The sequence below is a fragment of the Protopterus annectens genome, chromosome 4.part1, assembly GCF_019279795.1.
Source record: "Protopterus annectens isolate FY-2018-M chromosome 4.part1, PAN1.0, whole genome shotgun sequence".
In the NCBI taxonomy this organism is placed as follows: Eukaryota; Metazoa; Chordata; order Ceratodontiformes; family Protopteridae; genus Protopterus; species Protopterus annectens.
In genome coordinates, this window is record NC_056734.1 from 503,087,243 (window position 1) to 503,106,911 (window position 19,669).

A 19,669-nucleotide genomic window follows, 5' to 3' on the forward strand; every position below is an offset into this window, starting at 1 on the left:
TATCTTTAAATAAGGAAGAAAAGTTCACAAATGAGAAATTCAGAATGCTTATCTCATTGTTCTCCTTTAATGTTATACTTTAATATTAACTAGCTAGGTTTGCTAAAAGAACTAACAGAGTTAGGTGGCTCAGCTAGTTCAGTAACCCACCCAACTTTACATCCAGAGTAGAAACAACTCCCTTCTTGACGAGCACTCATCGGCATCCTCCACGGCTGCAGGTCTGTTATCTGTCCTATCAAACTCTAAGTGATCACCGTCCCATCATTACTTCCCTTTCTTTAACACACACACACACACAAAATACATAACATATCATATAGTTTATCCTTCACCATCAGCAAAGAATTGTATCTACTTAATTGGCTTAGTATTAATTTGTCCCCCTTTATCAAACACCCTGCCCTTCTGAAGCCTTTCAGCACATCAGTGCAATTCTTCTTTCCGTACAAAATCAAATCTACCGTATTAGACATGGATTTGATACTATAAAGGAAATTGCTGCATTGGATTACTCCTGAACTGAAAAATAACACGCACACAGGAAACTTGCATTCATGGAAAGGTTCCCAGTCACTATATTATTTCAATGTATATTTTAATCTGAAAAAGTTAACATTTGTTAAAGTAAGGCAGACAGAGTGCTCTAAAAGACCTTAGTTCTGGAAAAGTTTCATAAGTTCTATTGGTTCAGGCAGCAGTGACACTGCCCCCACTCACTCTAACTTAACATATGCTGATTTTACAAAATCATTTGCTTGCTACAATAAAAATTCCCATTCAACCCCCCCCAACACAACTTGAAACTTTCTCTTAACCCAATTCCTCTTCACCCAAAACACTGTAATACCTTCCAAGTTACCCATATCATCAATGTGAATCCTATACATAAACTGTACACAATCCTTTTTTCCTTCCGTAAATAGTTCTGACAGCAATTCTTTTCACTCCAGATTCTTAAAGCAGCATCCTGTATTGCCAAAGCACTAGGGTTCATTCATAGTTTTACAGTAACATCTGGTGTTGTACCCAACAAATGGAAAACTACAGTAATCAATCCACTACCCTTAAACAACACTGCAGCTGCAGGTCACTTCCCTTCTATAGCCATACTCCTGCTTCTAGGGAAAATATTTATAAAATTAATTTCCAAACAACTTCTCACCAGCTTCCAGTGTAATAGAATTCTTATTAATGCCCATCATGGTTTTCACCCTTCTTTTAATGCTACAGCTGTTGTGCATCATTTATACCAAAGAATAGACAATGGGGAACTCACTGGGGCAGTCTTCATTAACGTGAGCAGAGCCTTTGACCTTGTCAGCCATAATCTGATTATTTCTAAATATGACTTTGCTGGCTTCTCCAAATTGTTTGTCTCCTGGTTCAGACACAAGCCTCGCTAATATACAGACTCAATTTGCTTTAGTAATTCCCTCTACTTAATCACCATCCTCAAATCAGGTGGGCCTAAAGGGTCAGTTTTTGTACCCATCCTGTTCTTATTCATAAATTCCTTAATCTGCAGTGTAAGGATCTATAGGACTGTACTGTACTGTACTGCAATTAACTTTTAAGCAACTGAAATGAGGCTGAAACAAAAGTCTTTATCTGTTAATTACCCAAACTCATGCTGAATGGGTGACTCTCTCTCCTTTATGAGCCAAGTCTTTTGTGTACTTTTTAAAATGAATTCTCCAAACACCATAGTTCATGCAGTAAGACTTTATTAGATGTTCGCAATATCCGAATACTGTCTTCATTAACATTGCTGATAAACAATAACAATCTGTAGAAATGCTGGGGTGCTGATTAGTATCCAAAGTTACTGCACGTCATATTCTGATTGTCCAGAACAACATAAACTAAAATGGTCTTTATTTGACGTGTCTTCTGTACTCAGGCTCGAGTGTTTTTATTGTAGCTTAATATTCTCTGTAATGACAGGTCGAACGAACTAACTTTAACTGAACTGCTGTCCTGAACACAATATATTGTATTGCTTCAGTCCAGTAATTTTCCTTTGTAAACCGCATTCACTCCCCCTAATCTTGGTCTCAGGCCTTGTAACATTCCATTAAGGAACGTTCTGTAGCTGGCAATATTGTATCTTTCCCTTGAGAAAAGAACATTCAGTATTTTGGTATTTTCTGCACATTTCATGCTTATCTTTCCTTTCTAATAAACTGTCCTCCTCTGAAACTGAATGCATACATGTCTGATACTACATATTTTACCTTTTAGTCTGCGTAATGCCTAATAACTACTTTAAAATGCAGGTTCCTAATCTAACATGCAGATTTCCTACAACTTAAAATAGTACTTTCAGCATTAGCATCTGAACACATACTTTCCACAGCTGAACTTCATTTTGACAACTATGCCACTTGGCAAAAAGCAAAACTGATCACAAGACCAATTTACAACTTATGTAGTATTGCTTAGGTTATATGATGTATAGCAATATATGTGAAGTATAATGTCTGTTATGTTAATGTAGTTTGATTACTTTAATTGTTGTTGTTCTTTCGGCTTTTCCTGGTTAGGGGTCACCACAGTGGAACTCCGGTCCGCTAATGATTGGCAGTTGATTTTTTACGGGTGCCGAGGTGCCAGCTCGACGCCCAACCTTCAGCAAAGGCATGCCCATTCTATGCATGTCTTTCGAACGCCACTCGACCACAGGAAGGACATGCAGACTCCACACAGAAGGCGCTCCAGCCAAGAATCGAACGGGAGAACCTCTTTCTGTGAGGCAACAATGCTACCGCTGCACCACCGCGGTTTCCTAGTTTGATTACTTTAATAGGAGTGTAAATTTGCATATGTCAGAAGTGATAATTCAATAAAGGTGTTTTTGGGGGGGGGGGGAACCAATCAACGACTTGTCCTGCCATGCACTCGTGTCCTAACCCTTACCCTGCCACTAACCCCAACCCTATGCATTACCTTCTGAAAATAAAAAATATTCCTTAACAGTATCACAACACAGTACACTCAGACATACTCCCCATATATTTCTAAGCATACATTAACACTAAAATTATCCCCTCACCTATCCTTAACTCTAACACTAACAAATGCTCACACTCCACCCCTAATGCTGAAACTCCACACATATTACAACACGCACACCATACTAAAACTTTACTTGGCCTTTACTCTAACCCTAGAAACACTTGCGCGTGTGCACACACACACACACACACACACACACACACACACACACACACATCCTTAATGTCAACTTTTTTGACATTATCAGAAAGTTTCAGCATGGATACAAACACCTTTATACCTTAAGCAAACGCACATCTCAAACAACAAATCATCATTCTACAAAACTGCAGTCGACAAATATGGAATTTTATTGCTCCTCCCTTTGACAAGAAAAGTACCAGTTAACGCGCTCAAAAACTAAACATTTAACAGACTTAGTTGCTATCATGCATACAGGGTTCCTGGATTCTCCTGATGGAGCAAGCACAAAGAGACAGAGTTGCCTGTAAGAACTTTGGAAATTCTCTTCTGATCTTGACATATAGGGCGCAGTATATCTTTAGCTGAAATCAATGCCTAGAGTGGTTGATAGGTGGTTTGATGTATATCCTCTGTCTATTCAGAGCTTTAATTTTAAATTGCTTGCACAGAATTATTCCTGACTGCATACTTACTTTTCAAGTAGATTTTTGCTATTCAGTTTTAAATGCCTGGAATTTATTTATGAGCTTAAGGGTCAGTGCTTTCAACCATGTTTGTTTACTGTTTTGTGTCTGCCTGTTGAAGAATGACTTCTCAGAGATAAATGCAACCAGTTGGATATTTAAAGAATGGCTTAATTTAAGGGTGTAGGCAATAATATATGTTCTTGACTTTGAGTAGTAGTAGCTAGTGACCACATTACTGTAAACTGGGAAAGAGGGTGCTGATACTGTAGTTATTAGTTACTCCCTGTTTTATGGAAAACATTCTGTGTGTGCAGAATAATTTTGGAGAAGTTTCAGTTAGATTGACAAGATTGCACTGTAAGTGCTTGGCTTACTCTAAGGGAATGAAATTCTGAAACGCCTGGGATTGTAAGTCTGGTCTACAGCTGTATAGTGTAAATCTTATTTGAAAATAGCAGGTGTTGCCTGTTACTTGAGCTGGCTGTTTACCTTTTACTTACTAATTGGCTGACAACAGTGTGAATCAGGAGACCATACTCCTGCTTGTCACATTATCTGGGGAAAAGAGGAGGGATTTATATTCTCATTCATCATCTATAATACAGGTATTTTTAAATAAGAATATAAGCAAATGTATAGATTGCACTTGTATTTAGTCTAAGACTTAAATCTACTGTTTGATGGTATTTCTTTAGGGCAGGAAGGAAATATGTTTACCTTAAATGTTCTTTTAGTCGAATGTCCATTTTGATTAAAAAACTTAATATAAAATAGAGCGTAACTTACTATTATTTGACTGAGCAATGTATTTCTAGTTCAGTTTTACTAGTTGGAAATAGGATTAATGTTACCCATGATCATTAAAAATCCAAGTGTTTTTAACTGCAACTGCATAGATGGTCCAAAATATTTTATTTGCATTGCAGTGGGTTAGAAGCAGCCATAATGGTAAGTAAGAGGTGACTAGTAATCATTTATTCATTACATTCCCAAGTTTAGCATTCTAGAATATTAGTATATGTGGATTTTTACCAATCCAAGAACATATTTTATTATAGTAACAGAACTGTGGTAGTTTACATATTTTTTTCATTCAAATTGTATAGACTGGGAAGCATTAGTAAAGAAGTTAATAATGTAAGAATAGTTAGTAGTTTTTTTTTTTGAAAGTAAGAAATGGTTTTAAGGTTAGGTAGCACTGTTTGATAAATGTATAAGAAGCTACTGTGATTTGAACTACTAGATACTGACTTCTGTTATATGCAGTTTTATAGCAGAATATTTTATATTTAAGATAAATTGTATCTTAACTGTGTCCTATTATACATATGCTATTCTGTTTTGAATTGGTGCAGTTAAATAAGTAATACACCAATTGAAATGGGTATGAGAAATGGTTGGTCAGAAGGAAACTGAATTTGCCCTTTGGACCTCTACCTCCACAACAGGATTGCCAAGAAATTCAAAATATTTCTACACTTCTGCATAGGAACATTTTACTGCAAGTTTTAGATTCTGCCATTTGGGTTTACCTCTGTCCCCAGGATCCTTTGCCACATTTGTTTCTGGTGGTAGCAAATCAGATGCTGCAAAATGCGAAGATGTTTTCTTTCCTTGACAAGTGTCACCTTGTCTCTCTGTTATAGAACAGGTTGATATCTGTTAGGAAGTCTCTTCTTGATCTTTTTCAGTCCTTTAGGATTAATGCCTCAGATGGAGCCTTCTCAGATACTGGCTTTTATAGATTGCATTCTGTAAAGTATGTGGGCAGAGCTCATCTTCACATGGGTGGGTTCCTTCCTTTAAAAAGTTGGTGTCACAAATTATTTACTGACATGTATTTACTGTGACTGTTTGACTGGATCATGGAACCCCTTTTCAGTAGAGGCCCTGGGAGAAAATATTCATGTGTGTACAGATGCAAATTACTTATTGCAATAATATTCTTATAATTTCTGTGAGAGTAGGACCTTCCAAGGGTTTACATTTGTTGGAGGAGAAGTAGATGAAGGATAAGATATAGAGGAGAGAAATTAATATTTAGTTAAGTAGAAGATCTGAGAAGGTAATCGGTAATGTCAGGAGTATATGGAGGAGAAAAAAAGGGAGGAACTTCAGAGGAAAATGTCTGTTAAGGTAATTGTTACTCTAGTAACAGCTTTCTTATGGCTCTAAGTCTTGGCATTGATGACTGCATGATTCTGTTCCTAAAGTATTTTGTTGAAATTCTTCAGTAGACCTGAAAACGTCAGTGGTACCAGCTTGACTCTGTCAATATCAGTTCCAACAACTCTATCACAGATTTCAGAAAGTCATTGTTGTTGTTGTGTCTTTCGGCTTTTCCCGGTTAGGGGTCGCCACAGCAGAACTCCGGTCCGCTAATGGTTGGCAGTAGATTTTTACGTGCCGAGTTGCCAGCCCTGACGCACAACCTTCAACTAAGGTACGCCCATTCACGCATGTCTCCATGCAGAAGACGCTCTAGCTGAGAATCGAACCGGACAGCGTCTTACTGTGAGGCGACAATGCTGCCGCAGCACCACCAACGTTCAGAAAGTCATTGTAAATCCCAATAAAACCAGTACTGTGCCAAATTATACTCATAAATTCACATTTCTCTACCTTCTTATTAAGAAACCTCTGAAACAGTAAAAATGTCCCTGCTGATACCTGCAAATATTTAGGAATATACCTAGCTTCATATTGTTCCTTTATTTTCCATGCCAAATCCAAAGCCTTCAGAGTGCTTGCATGCCTAAAGTGTACATATAAATTTATAAGCCATCTTGCTAAAGACAGTAGACTGTTTGTAATAAACGCATTTCATTCCAGTATGACCTACTAGTAATTGCCCGAAATAACATCCAGACAGCTAAGCTTCTACCAAAAAAAAAAAATACAAACTCTTTAATTTCATAAACCTTTCAGATAGTTATGCATACTATTGCCACCATTGTACCAGTGCAAATTCCTAATAACTGAAAAAGGCTCCTACTTGCTAACAGATACTCTGTGCAGTCTTCTTTTCAACATTTGTCTACCTTTAGTTTTTCAACGTAACATATTTGAATTCCATTATTTCCTAATAAATCACTCCTAAGAACCACCAACCTTATTCATCCACATTTCATAGTTAACACTGTGGAGCATTCCTTTTCTAAACTTGGGCTCCCTATATGAAATTCTGTACCCATAAGTACATGCAAAACACTTTCTATTACCTCCTTTCAAAAATTCCTCTTTGTTTATCTAACAGCTTCTACCAAATGCAACTGTTTTTCATAACCTTCTATGACTTTCTCTTTGAACCCTTGTTCCTGTGCCATTTTCCATCTGATTATACCCTCACTTGAATTATTGATCCAGTGTTGTCTTTTCCATCTGGATTCAACCTATAGATTATCGGATCTGAGACCAGCCATATCCCAAAGACTTCAGCTTGCTGAGCTCTGCCTCCTCTACCCATATTGTCTCGCTCAACTAAGAATACCTCGGATATAGTTTGCTCTGTCATTTGCTCCACAAGAGTTTATCCTTTTCACCTATTGTTAGCGTGTTTTTGCTCCCTTTTTCCTCTACCCTAGTAATAGTATAGGTTAGGTAGTGTAGGCTTAATACTATATCGGTGACCAGAGTTTTCCCACCTAGAGTATGCATTTGTGTTTGACGTTATTTCTTTTATAGGTTAAGCAATTTATTATTTTTTTTTTTATATACGGGGTGTATAGTTTGCTGCCTTTCTGCATGGTGTGTGGGCAGAAGCTCCCTCTGCAGGACACCCATGATAGGTTTGTTTACTGACTGGCTGGAGTCGCCTTGCTCCATATGCAAGGGCTTCAGCACTCCCGACATTCCTTCTTGCGACTCTTCTTCCACCTCCTCTAGTAAGGGGGACAAGTCAGATCGGAGTCATAGACAGGGATCCAAAGAACCCCAAGCCTTCCAAAGGAAGCCATAAGCAGTCAGCACACTCTACTTCTTCTTTTCCTTCTGGTCTGCTGGGTCTGAAGGTCCCAAGACCCTCAGATCCCTTGGTGGCTTTGACATCTTGGAGTCAGTCGCCTTCAAAGCCAATTTTAGGAAAGGCTCCCTGTCTGGCAGTCAGTGTCCCCAGCCCTTTTCTGTCCAAGGAGGCTTCTTTGGGATGAACTAGTTCTTCCTTCTCCCCTTCTTCTCCACCAGAGTTTTCTGTAGTGTCCTTTCCTTCTCAACCCCAGATCCGAGTGTCTCCAGTTCAGATCCACATAGCTGAGTCCTTGCCAAATAGCCGGACATGCATACCCCTTTCCATGGCATTTAGTCATTCAGGTCCGTTGACAGCCTAAAATCTTCAGATTTGGAGTACCTGATGAGGTGCATTGTACAGGTGCATATGCAATTAGGCCTCATCCACTCTGCTTCTGGCTCTCACCCCTGGAATCCTAGGTCATTAGGGCCTGTTGTCTTCCATTCCTTAGGATCAGATATTACAATATGAGAGGTGTTGGTTTTCACCTCTACCTTGATGTCCTTGACTGTGATAGCATCAGAGCTGAGCAGATCTCAGAGCCGACAAGTTGAGGTGGGTGGCTCCGGATCAGGTTCGACAATTCCAACTTCGGGATCGTTCCTTGCACTTGGGGCATTTGACATCCATAGTTTGGCTCTGGTCTCTGCATCAGGACAGGGCGTAGCACAGCCGGAATGCAGGGTGTCTTTGGGATCCTTAGATCCTAGATCCATTGGTTCCAGTTGGCCTGCTTCTGCCTTATATGTTGTAGAACAGATGCTCTCCTACCAGGCGAGGGAATGGTCGAGTACAATCTGTGTCCCCCCTTCTTTCACATCAGCACCTGTGACCATTCCTCAATCTGCTCCAGGGCAGTTCACATCCATTGGATTACAGTCTCTACCAGGGCCATTGCCTCCTCTTTTCCTCCCTGAAAACACCAGTGCAGGAAGTTTCAGGTGCAAGAAACTGCACCTGGACTCACCTAAGGAGCCTCTCACAGAGGATACTGACTTCGAGGAAGGAGAGGTTTCTCCCAAATTCCCACATGATGATGCCTCCTTTGACGATCTTTTGGAACTTCTTCACCTGCACACAAGTTGGATTGCTGAAGCCCCTTCTCAGGTTGAGGAGTTTTCTTTTTTTTTTTTTTTTGAGGCCTTCAGGGTGGGTGCATCCATGTCCTGCACTTATCAAGCTTGTGTCTCGGAGAGTGTGGAAGGAGCCTGATACATTGAAACCAATTCCCAAAAAGTCCAACAAATCCCCCCCCCCCACAACCAGTTCCCATAAAGCCAGACAAAATCCTCGTCCCACCTAAGGATCTGTTACACTGGAGTAAGGGCCCAGCCATGGAAGCAGTGCTGGTGTCAGCAGCCACTAAGAAGGACATTTCGGAGGAAAGCTCTTTGATTCATCTCCAAAATAGAAGATCTTGGGAGTTAGACCATTTAGGAAAGCACTCTTATGCCTCAACCACATTCGTGCTGAATGAGTTAAACTGTCTAGCTCACTTGACCAGACTTCAGCGGGACATTGTGTCAGACATGTTGAGTTATTAAGAAACAGCAGACTTCAGAGTCTTAGAAGACTGTGGAAACTCAGTTGTCCATCTTGCAATCCATTGTTTACGTTTCTGTGTGGCTGCTCTCTCTCCAGTGCAGCCGATGGAACATCCCAAGCCGCTGGCACCAGCATTGCCATGTGTTGTCATGCTTGATTGAGGTTTTATAATTTTGCAGACTGCTTAAAGGCATCTTTTATTAATGCTCCCTTTGATGTAGCCTAACTGTTTGGGCTGAAAGTTTGACACTTTGACAAGGAATGAGTAAGATGGAAAGACATTTTCGGCCATCCAAGTATGTTTTGATACTCCACAGGGTCCTTCTCCTGAAACCAGAAGGGAGGAAATCAGAATAGTTTTTTTCATGACGCTTCTGAGGGTTTCCACTGCTGCAGGGAGGGTAACCACAATGGATGCAACCTACGTGGCAAGGGTGGTCTGCAGGACCAGGATTTTCTTGGATATTTCTCTGGGAGGCCTTTTCAGCAATGCTGAGGGGTTGCCTATCTGTCCTGCTCTGGAAGCAGTCGGGCGTCATTTGGCTGTACACCCAGAAGCTTGCAAGGGTATCACCTCGGATGCATGGGTGTTAGAGTTTTATCCAGTGGCTATTCAATTCTATTTTTAGACGTTCCAACCTTAAATCTCACACATCTTCCAGACATTCCACCCCATCAGAGACAGAAGGCAGCCATTGAGATTCAGAAGTTGTTGGCATATTGAGTCATCCAAGAGGTCCCACCAGACCAGTGAGGATCTAGGATCTACAAGAGGTTCTTTTTGGTTCCAAAGAAGAACAAGGATCTTAAGCCAGTTTTGAATTTGAGCAAGCTCAACCCTTTAGTAAAAAGACCAAGTTCTGGATGGTCACAGTTCTATCCATACTACCTGTTTTTAGGAAGTATGACTGTATGTGCTTAATCCACCTCAAGGATGTCTACCATCATATAAAGATAGAGATGTAATCCAGGAGGATTCTGTGCTTCCACCTGGAAGCCGCTTATTACCAGTTGAGAGTGTTTCCATTCAGTATCACCACTTCCTAACCCCCTTCGTCCCTGGATGTTTACCAAATGCATGGCAGTTGTAGCAGGCTGGCTCAGGCTGCAGGGGTTTCAGGTCTTCCCTCACCTGAATGATTGGTTCCTCATTGCCCCCACAAGAGCACCTTTAGTCAGGGCCAGAGACATCTTATTCCAGCTGTGCAGTTCTTTGGGCATCACGGTCAGCTATCAGAAATCAAATCTTTACCTTGTCCATATGCTAGAATTTATAAGTTGCTGCTTGGTTGCCATCTCTGAGATTGCAAAACTTCCGGTGTCCAGAGTATCGAGCCTTCAGTCTCAGGCAGCCTGTTCGCTTTCTTACAAAAAAATCTTCTCCTCTTCTGAAACTTTTGAGGCACATGGTGGCATCCATTGGTCTGGTTCCCCTAGTAAGATGCCAAATGAGGGCTCTGCAGTGGGCCAGTGCAGTGGTACTACTTCATGCATCCAGTGGAGTTTCCTATAAATTCTGATGAGTGTATGTTGAGATCAGGTCAAATTTGCCCCCCCCCCCCCCCCCACAGTCACAATGGACACCTTCCTTCTTGGGTGGGTGAGGAACGTTTAGAAGAAAGGACAGTTCAAGGGACCTAGTCTTGTGCTTGGAGATGAGGGCGGTCCTACTTGCATTGCAGGCTTTCCAGGATGTTCTCCCCAAGGGTGTGATCTCAGTCCAGCTAATGTGTTGGTCATCTGGTATCTGAACAAACAAGGAGGAACCTGGTTTATCCCCTTTGTCAAGAGGCCATGAGGCTCTCAATGGACAATTTTGTCTCAGCAGTTTCTGATTGCGAGCAGATCCTGGGGAAGTACAACATCTTGACATTTTAAGCAGGAACATTCTCCTTCCTCATGAATGGTCCCCGAATCTGAGAGTTGCTACTCATATTTATTGGCACTAGGGCAACTCAGTGTTTTGACTTGTTTATATCTGCATCCAACACCAAGTGTAGTAACTATTACACTTCAGTCCTTCAGGGGCAGTCACTCGAGGATGCTCTCCTGTGTTTGGCCCCTGGGTCTCTTGTATGCATGCCCTTCAACACTGTTAATAATAAAATGTGTTCAGAAGGCAGCATGCTGCAAGTGTAACTGTAATCTTCATCACCCCTTTTTGACCTCGTCAGGTTTGGTTCCTGTTTCTTTGGCCTCTGCTGAGGTGCCCTCCTTGGTGCTGGATCCCCTTCCAGATCTCATCTTTAGTCCAGTGGTCCTAGATCCACCTGATCTCCAGACTCGCAAGTTAACATTCTATTTTCTCTAATTCCCCTGATGGCCAAAAATCCTAAGCTTTCAGGCAGTGTGGTGCATATCTTGTTCTCCTCCTAAAGGATGTCTACATGGAAGGTGTACTCTAGCAAGTAGAAGCTTTTCACTGTTTGGGCTAACTCTTGGGATTTTGATCCTTTCTTAGCTCATTTGGAAGCAGTTCAGGACTTTCTTACAGATTTGTTTAACACGGGGTCCAGTTATTCTGTGATTAAAGAGTCAATGGCAGCTATTTTCAGTTTCTATATTGGCACGGATAACATGCCTTTGGCTTCTCTGAAGATTTTGAAAGCCTTCACTTAGGGTATGTTTTTCCTGCACCACCCTGTTCGAGATCCTGTCCCGCTGTGGAGTTTGCCTTTCTTTGTTGCATGTACTTGCGACCCCTCCGTTTGAGCCCTCAGCTACCATTGATTTGAAGCTTTTATCCTGGAAAAGTTGTTTTTGATGGCTTTTACCTCTGCCAGGCATGTGTCTGAGTTACAGGCCCTTTCTTCAGTCCCTCTGTATTTTGGTTTTCCATAAGGAGAGGGTGTCCCACCGCATGGATCCTTATTTTTTCCCAAGGTGGCTATAGAGAATAATTTGAATTAATCCAGTCACCTTCCAGTATTTTTTCCAATTTCTCCAACAAAGGTGAATACTTGCTGCATTGCCTTGATGTGTATAGATATTTCAGATTCTATTCAGACACAACAAAATCCTTCATGAAGTCTAACCAGTTGTTTCTTTTTCAAAGACTCAGTTGGGTAAGCCTATATCTAACATTACCCTATCCAAGTTGCTAGTCAGAATGCATTGCAAACTCCTTGCATTACCATCCAAAAGGTCATTCTACCAGAGCTGTGTTCACTTCCACAGCTTTTTTTTTCTACAGCTTCTTTGAATGATGTGTGTGCAGCTGCTACTTGCGCAGGTTCTGTCACTTTTGTATCCTACTAAAGCTGGACATTCAGTTGAAGTCTAAGTCCTTCTTTGGATCAACAATATTGCTTAATATCCATCCATCGAACCTTCTGTGGGTGTTATGTGGATGTCCTATAGGTTGAATCATGACAGAAAAAAGAATCGGATATGAACCGTTATGTACTCATTATAACGATAGATCCATGTTGTCTTTCTCAGTCTGCTTCAGCCTTCCTCCCCCGATGCCCCTGCCTGTGTGTGGTGAGTCTTTTGTCATAAAATGGCTGAGTTGGGAAGGTTTTGTGCCCTTTTTGTGGGTCCTTGATGTCTTTCTTTTCAGGATGGCATCTTGTAAATTTAAGCAGTGTAGTGCAAACTCGATTTGAAGTATTCTTAGTTGAGTGAGACATTATAGGTGTAGGAGGTGGAGCGTGGCAAGCTGATGTCTTTTGAGATATGGCCGGTCTCAGATCCAAGTTAGATCCGATAACTCATAGTTTGAACCAGATGGTGAAAGACAACAGAGATTTATCATTATGGTGAGTACATAACATCCGTTTATCACTCGTCATAACCTTAGTGACCATTTATATGCAAAGTATAGTTTACATCTATGCAGCTCATGATACTTCTCATATCAGTTACATTCCATATTCTGTCTGCTTCATCTTTGTTAACTTTATAGTACATTTATACACATCTACAAAAATATATGGACTTGTAATACACTGCAGATATTTCTGCCTTTATAATTTACTTCTAACTTGTCACTTGACTAGCCCACCTACCTGGTAACAAATGAATAAATAAATAAGGAAGGAAATAAATGTCTCTAGCATTTATTTCCATCATTACCTTGTGGGTGGCAGGCCTTATGATTTTGCACTGGCTGGATCCGAGTTCCTTAAAGGGGTTCTCTATCTCCGTTCTCCTTAAAAAAGAAAGAAAGAAAACGAAAGAAAAGACAAAAATACTCCTTGGGACTTGAATTTCATGATTGACAGGCTTACCTTTGCCCATTCTAGTCTGATCAGCAGTTCTGAGGTCTGCCTGTTTGTCATGAGATACTTTTATGGTAGCTGTCACCTCTTCTTGCTGAGTCTTGTTTTCAGGCTCTCATTTGCAGGAAACTGCTTTGAGTCTTTCAGAAGGCTACACTGTCCTTTCAGACAAGTCCATACGTTCTCCTGCTGATGATTCCAGAATTGTCCTTAAACCAATCCATTCTTTTCGACTCATTCGCAACAATGGAGTTCAGGAAGTTTACACTGCAGCTTCCAATGGGTGGAGCCTAAGCCTTTGACAGAATCAAATTATGTCCTTACATTTCAAACAAATGTTCTTATCTCTGGAACCATAGGGGTTATGAAAGAAGTATAAATGGCAAACCCTTCAGGAAAAACTATTTTTATAGTGGTAGTATTCTTTATGTTCTAGGCCTTAAACTGAATTTTATAAGTCATAGTAAACGCAGTATTACGTTTGTAATATTTTGCAAACAACTTGCAATATCTCAGCAACCACTCGAGTCGCACACATATACTGTCAGAAGCATTTTATTCATCTAGCTGAAAGCTATCTTATGAGGCTAAGGATTTCTGTCTGTGTTACTTGGTTGTTGCGATATTTAGAAAAATCTGAATATTATATCTATATAAATTAATATTATAAAAACAGTTAATATCGCCTTACCTACACTAGACAGAGGTCAAATATTAATGTAGTTAAGTTTGTTATTGTGTAAGCTTTAAGATGAAATCTTTTAAAACCTTGTAATAGCAAGGTTTTGGAATTATTGATGCAAATATGAACAAGCAATATTTGACGCCTAGAGGCGTCAGTAGGAGTTAACTGCAGATGCACCTGGAGGCATCACTCACATGTAATGAGATTAGTTCATTCATGTACTGCTTCAAAAATATTACATACAATAACTATGTGGCACTTTAAATTAGTAAAGGCCTATCAGATGTTTAGTATTATAACTCAGGGCCTTTGTGCACTTATTGAGCCTTGTGCTTCCAGAACTAATGTTCTTCTTAAGGAATGGAAACAAATTCAACAGGTTGCATCTTATGTTTTTTTGTTAAAGGCCTTGTTGATTTTTACGCAAGTCTTATTGATCAAGAACAACAGGATGTGTCCATGGCTTAAACAAGGTTGATGGTTTTTCAAACTCATAAGGATTATTTTAAAGTTATTCAAAAGTTACCCGATGACCTAGCAGTTTTAATGACTGAATTAAAGCAAAGGAAATTATGTAAATATCGGAGATTGTGATGACTGTGTTTTCAATAGACAAAAATTATAAGAAGGCAGTGTGTTTTGCCAAGGGAAATGATCAAATTAATTACTCTAAACCACATGTTGTTGTTGTTGTGTCTTTCGGCTTTTCCCGGTTAGGGGTCGCCACAGCGGAACTCCGGTCCACTAATGATTGGTAGTTGATTTTTACATGCCGAGTTACCAGCCCTGACGCACAACCTTCAAAGAAGGTACGCCCATTCACGCATGTCTCCACGCAGGAGACGCTCTAGCTTACTCTAAACCACATACCAGTTGTGGAAGGTCATCATTTAAACATTTCTCTCCTTCAATTAATAAGGAACTGACTGATTTTTCTGCTATGGAGGAGAATTTCTCAGCATTAGATATGGATGTAGAGGTTACATCTGCACCACCAGTTTATAAAAAAACAAACTGTCCTTTAGGAAGTATAAGGGAGAAGCATAAGCAGGAATGTTCTACATTATTTCAGCAAATGATAATTAACCAGAAACTATGTTGATGGAAGAATTGATATAATACTTAACATTTCCTATTTCTGTATTTTATCTGTTTAACAGTTGCTTAATAAAGGTCTTAATTTTATTCCCACTGCCCCGTTTCTGAAGTACAATTTGTACATGATGTTAAAGTCTTTTGTAAAAAGATTAATCTAAAATATTTTTTTAAACATGTGAGTTCTGAGCAGATTTCAGAGTTTATGTAGTAGCTTTTGAAAGATTGGTTTTAAAGGATTTGCACTTTAATTTCAATTATAATATTAGTGGTTCTTCCAACTAAATGTCTTCTGAAAGGAAGGCTTTAAAAGAATTAAGTTTTAGTAAGGACATTATAATTAGTTTTGCTAATAAGGGAGGGGCAGCTATAGTATGGGATGCTGAAAAATATAAAATTGAGGCTGTATCTTAATTGTTGGATGTCCAGTTTTATCAAAAATGGTGTTGGATCACACTGTGTGTTTGAAGAAAGAAATTGATAGTTTTCTCATTTTTTAGCTGTTATTGAATGTATTATTTCCCAGAATGTTACATTTATTTGATTATGGCAGATCCTTAGCTGCAGTACATAAAAATGCTAAAAATCCTCTAGGATGGCCTGTAGTGTTTGGCCAAGGCTTATTAACCAACCCTCTGTTGGAATTTCTGACTTTTTATTTGAATCCATTGTTGAATTTTCTTAGATCTAGAATTCATGTTGTGACACAATTTGTACGGATATTGCATGACATACAAATGGAATATCATTGGTGCATGTGTATGTTAGATGCAACTTTACATACAAATATACCACAGTGAGTAGGTCTAATGGCATTAGAATGTCGGCTTGATAAAATTAATCTGTATAATACTGGTTTTAATACTTTGCTCCTATGTTTAACTGAGCATGTATTAACAAAGAATGTTTTTTATTTTAACCAGGAATGTTACCTCCAAATCAAAGGGACAGTAATGGTACAGCGTTTTCTTCCATTTATACTTAGGCTTTAGTGGGATATTTGGAGGAGCAATTAACATACGATATTCGCTATAACATTTTTATTTATATTATGGATACCTGGTGTTGCTATCTAGATGGATTGCTGGCTCATATGAACTTGTGATTCGACAGATTTGATTTTGTGCAATATTTGAATGAAACAAAATGTAGGTTACAATTTACCTAAATTGCTACCTAACACAGACTTCCTTTTGGATGTCACTGTTATTAAACAACAAGATGGCATGGTGCACATCACTTTGTTTAGGAAGGAATTTCATTAAAAAAAAATTCTTTATTGGAAGCCACTAGTTGTCACTCGTTTCATGTTTATAGTTACATACTAGGCTAATGACCACCAGGGCATTTATAAGTCTAGCCATGCAGTCTATCCCAATTGTGTCCCTGTGTATCATGGAAGTTTATTAGGAAGGGGTATGTTAGGAAGTTTCTAGAGGTTATGGGGTGTATGTTAGTTTGGGCATCAGTGTCTTCCTCTATCAGAGACACGGGGACTAGACCTGGGGTGAATTTCAGATTTCCCATCCATTAGTCAAGGGTATGCTTAAATGGGGTTAGGAATGGACTCTGCTTCACATGGATGGGGTGCCTGTTCCAGAGCATGTTATTTGGGATGTTTTCCTTGTGGCCAGTATACATCATGTAGTGTTATTAGCAAGAACAGTCCATTTACTTAGGCTAATATCCCAAACATTTTTGATATCCAATGTTTTATAACTTGTGACATTGAATGGCTAATATGTTGGCTACCTGTAAACGTTCAACCTTTATTACTGGCAAAACTTCCAGACATTTTTGAACTCAGATGGCATCAGATGAAGGAAGGAAGCAAATGCATTATATAAGTATGTGAAGAAATACTCGGGGGAAATGTTTACATTTATTGGGATTGAAAAAAAATGTTATTAATATTCAAGCTGTGCTTGTATATATTTATTTAATGCATACTTATATAAACGATATTTGACACATTTAAATTTATGTATTAACACAGACATATGTTTTTATCTATATTTGTGTGGCTGCAGGAGCTTATAATTGGGTAGCTGATTACATCATGATGGTGTATTGTGTGTATAATATGTAAATGGTTGATTTGTTGTAATGAATTATACTTATGAGGACTATTGCCAAAACTGGTATTTGTTTTGTTTTTTTGAATTGCATGTATTCATGTTTCTGTTGAACAAAAGCATACCTAAACATTTTTGAAGAGGTGCTGGTGGGTTCTGCTTTGTTTATGGGGGAAATTCTCAGAGTGTGTGTGTGTGTGTATATACACAAGCACACATGCACACTTATACATTTTTCATAGTGTAGTCTCAGACAACTGTGATTTCTAGACATGCTGCTTTGGACAGATTTTGTAATAGATGGCCTATACTGTTATTTCTGTAGGAGAGAAGTTGAATAGTCATAAATGACTAAGTACGATATAGTAGTTTTCATTTATAGTAAATACATTGTTTCTTATTTGTACAGAAGTGGTTTGCTCTTAAATAAGGAAAAGTCACTACACGGGTGATATTTGCTGAGGTTTCTTAGAACAGTTATATGGAAGTCTTGAATGCAGACTTAGCTATGGTGTTTACATTATGACTAAGCAACGTAAGGGCAGTGTTGCAAGCTTCTTATAGTCTTGTTTTTTTTTTCTTTTAGATTCCTGAAGATTTGACAATCCAAGTTCCAGTGGGCCAAAGGGATCATCTTCTAGTTGTTTCCACAGTAACTCTTCTAGTGACAATCATTTGCTGTGTCATTATTACTATTGCTGTATGTAAACATGCAAATTTCCAGCTCTGATGCCTTCTGCAAAATGAGGTACCCTGTATGGAACAGCAGGAAAAGCTGTACTGTGGAGTACTACATAATGTGAAGAACAGTGGCTCTGAATGCTTGATGTTGGTGTTTGAAAAGGACATTTAACAAAGTGCCTGGACGTTTGTAATGTAGACTTCTGCTGGTTATTTCAAATTCCTGACAAAGGTTCTGTGGTTCTTCCATCAAGAAACTGTTGGTAGCAGAAATGGCTAGAAATGCATTATTTTATTTTTGGAGAAAATATTAAATTTCAAGGATACTTCTTGTGTACGTATTTTGGGTTTTGCTATTTTCCCTCCAGAATCTTCATAAGGTTTCCTTGTTTCCTCCAGAAGCTAGCTGTTCTGGATAGTAGAATAGTCACTTGGCTGCTGACTGCTTGAAATGATATAGTATCGTCTTATATAAAACCTCCTATCTCACTGAAATTGAAGTTGTATTATGGATATACAGCAGTTAGCACTGCAGAGACATTTTCATACTGTTGTCTTTCTTGCTTTGATCTACAGATGCATGCATACATCATTCATTGAAAGTAACACCATATATATATATATATATATATATATATATATATATATTATTATTATTATTTTATTTTCTGGTTAACTGGCAGCAAGTTACTTTACTTGAGAGTAATTTTTCCGTGCATTGCACACAATACTGGAAATAGTATAACAGCTCATAAAGTATCTTGTACCCTTTACTATACTCTTAAGCATATATCTGAAAATGATGAGCTAATTTAACACTCACTTTTATAACAAGGCCAAAAAAGTCTGATGTTAAAAATGGATTCTATATTTATTGTGCAGACTTTATAGAATGCCATTGTGTGTCCTTGAGACAAAACCCAATGTTTCTTCAGATATAGAGAACTACTGTGGTATTCACTTCAGGCTGTCAGGATGTCATTAGTGCATAGACATATAAAATTGTTTCAAGGTTTGCTGACTGGATTAAGTGTTAGTACATCATATCCTTGTACAAGCAACACATTGAAAAAGGGCATGTAAAACAGTATCATTCGTTGTCAGGATTCAGCCATACAGATTACAGAATTGATAAAAGTGGGACTTCCTCATCCAAGGCCAAGTCGTTACTTTTTTTTCTTTTTTCTTTTTTCCCTCAGTAGGTGCATGGCTTAGAAAAAGAAGGCTGTCATTTTCTTCTTCATCTTGAATTTATGTCCATTATAGAACCACAGAATATTTGTGTTTTAATGTAGAGCTGGAATTTGTATGGCATGTTGTACATTACAGAAAGACAACATACTTCTTGCTGAGGTGTTTCCAGATAGTCTAAATGGTCGCACTCAATGTAACCATAGAAACTACATCTGATGATTAATGCTCCGTTGTCTACATCTCACCCTAGGTCTCTTAAGTAGTGAGATTCAGGAAGATTCCTTTTCCATATAGTAGAACTACTGCTTCATGTCCTAGATCAGCCAGGATTACACGTTATCATGCTTTAAGTTCAATGCCCTTCTTGGGTGTGTGGGATCTTTTTTCATATATAACTTTATTTAGGGTAACTGCCATCATATTTTCTAATATTCTGATCAGAAAATTGCCAGGGAGGGTCACTTTAGCTAACAGTAAATTATACAGAAAGTATCTTT

General features: G+C 38.9%; 1 protein-coding gene across 2 annotated transcripts in view; it reads left to right on the forward strand.

Moving 5' to 3' along the window:
* The window catches only part of PIGX (phosphatidylinositol glycan anchor biosynthesis class X), a 462,292-nt gene extending 443,988 nt beyond the window's left edge, over positions 1-18,304 (forward strand). The window contains exon 6 of one of the 2 annotated variants that reach the window (XM_044070313.1): positions 17,884-18,304. In XM_044070313.1, the coding sequence (XP_043926248.1) occupies positions 17,884-18,027 (144 nt within the window). In that variant the 3' untranslated portion in view covers positions 18,028-18,304. The remainder of the gene's footprint in view (positions 1-17,883) is intronic. The other variant, XM_044070318.1, reaches the window with a different exon arrangement.
* Positions 18,305-19,669: the final 1,365 nt, after the last annotated feature.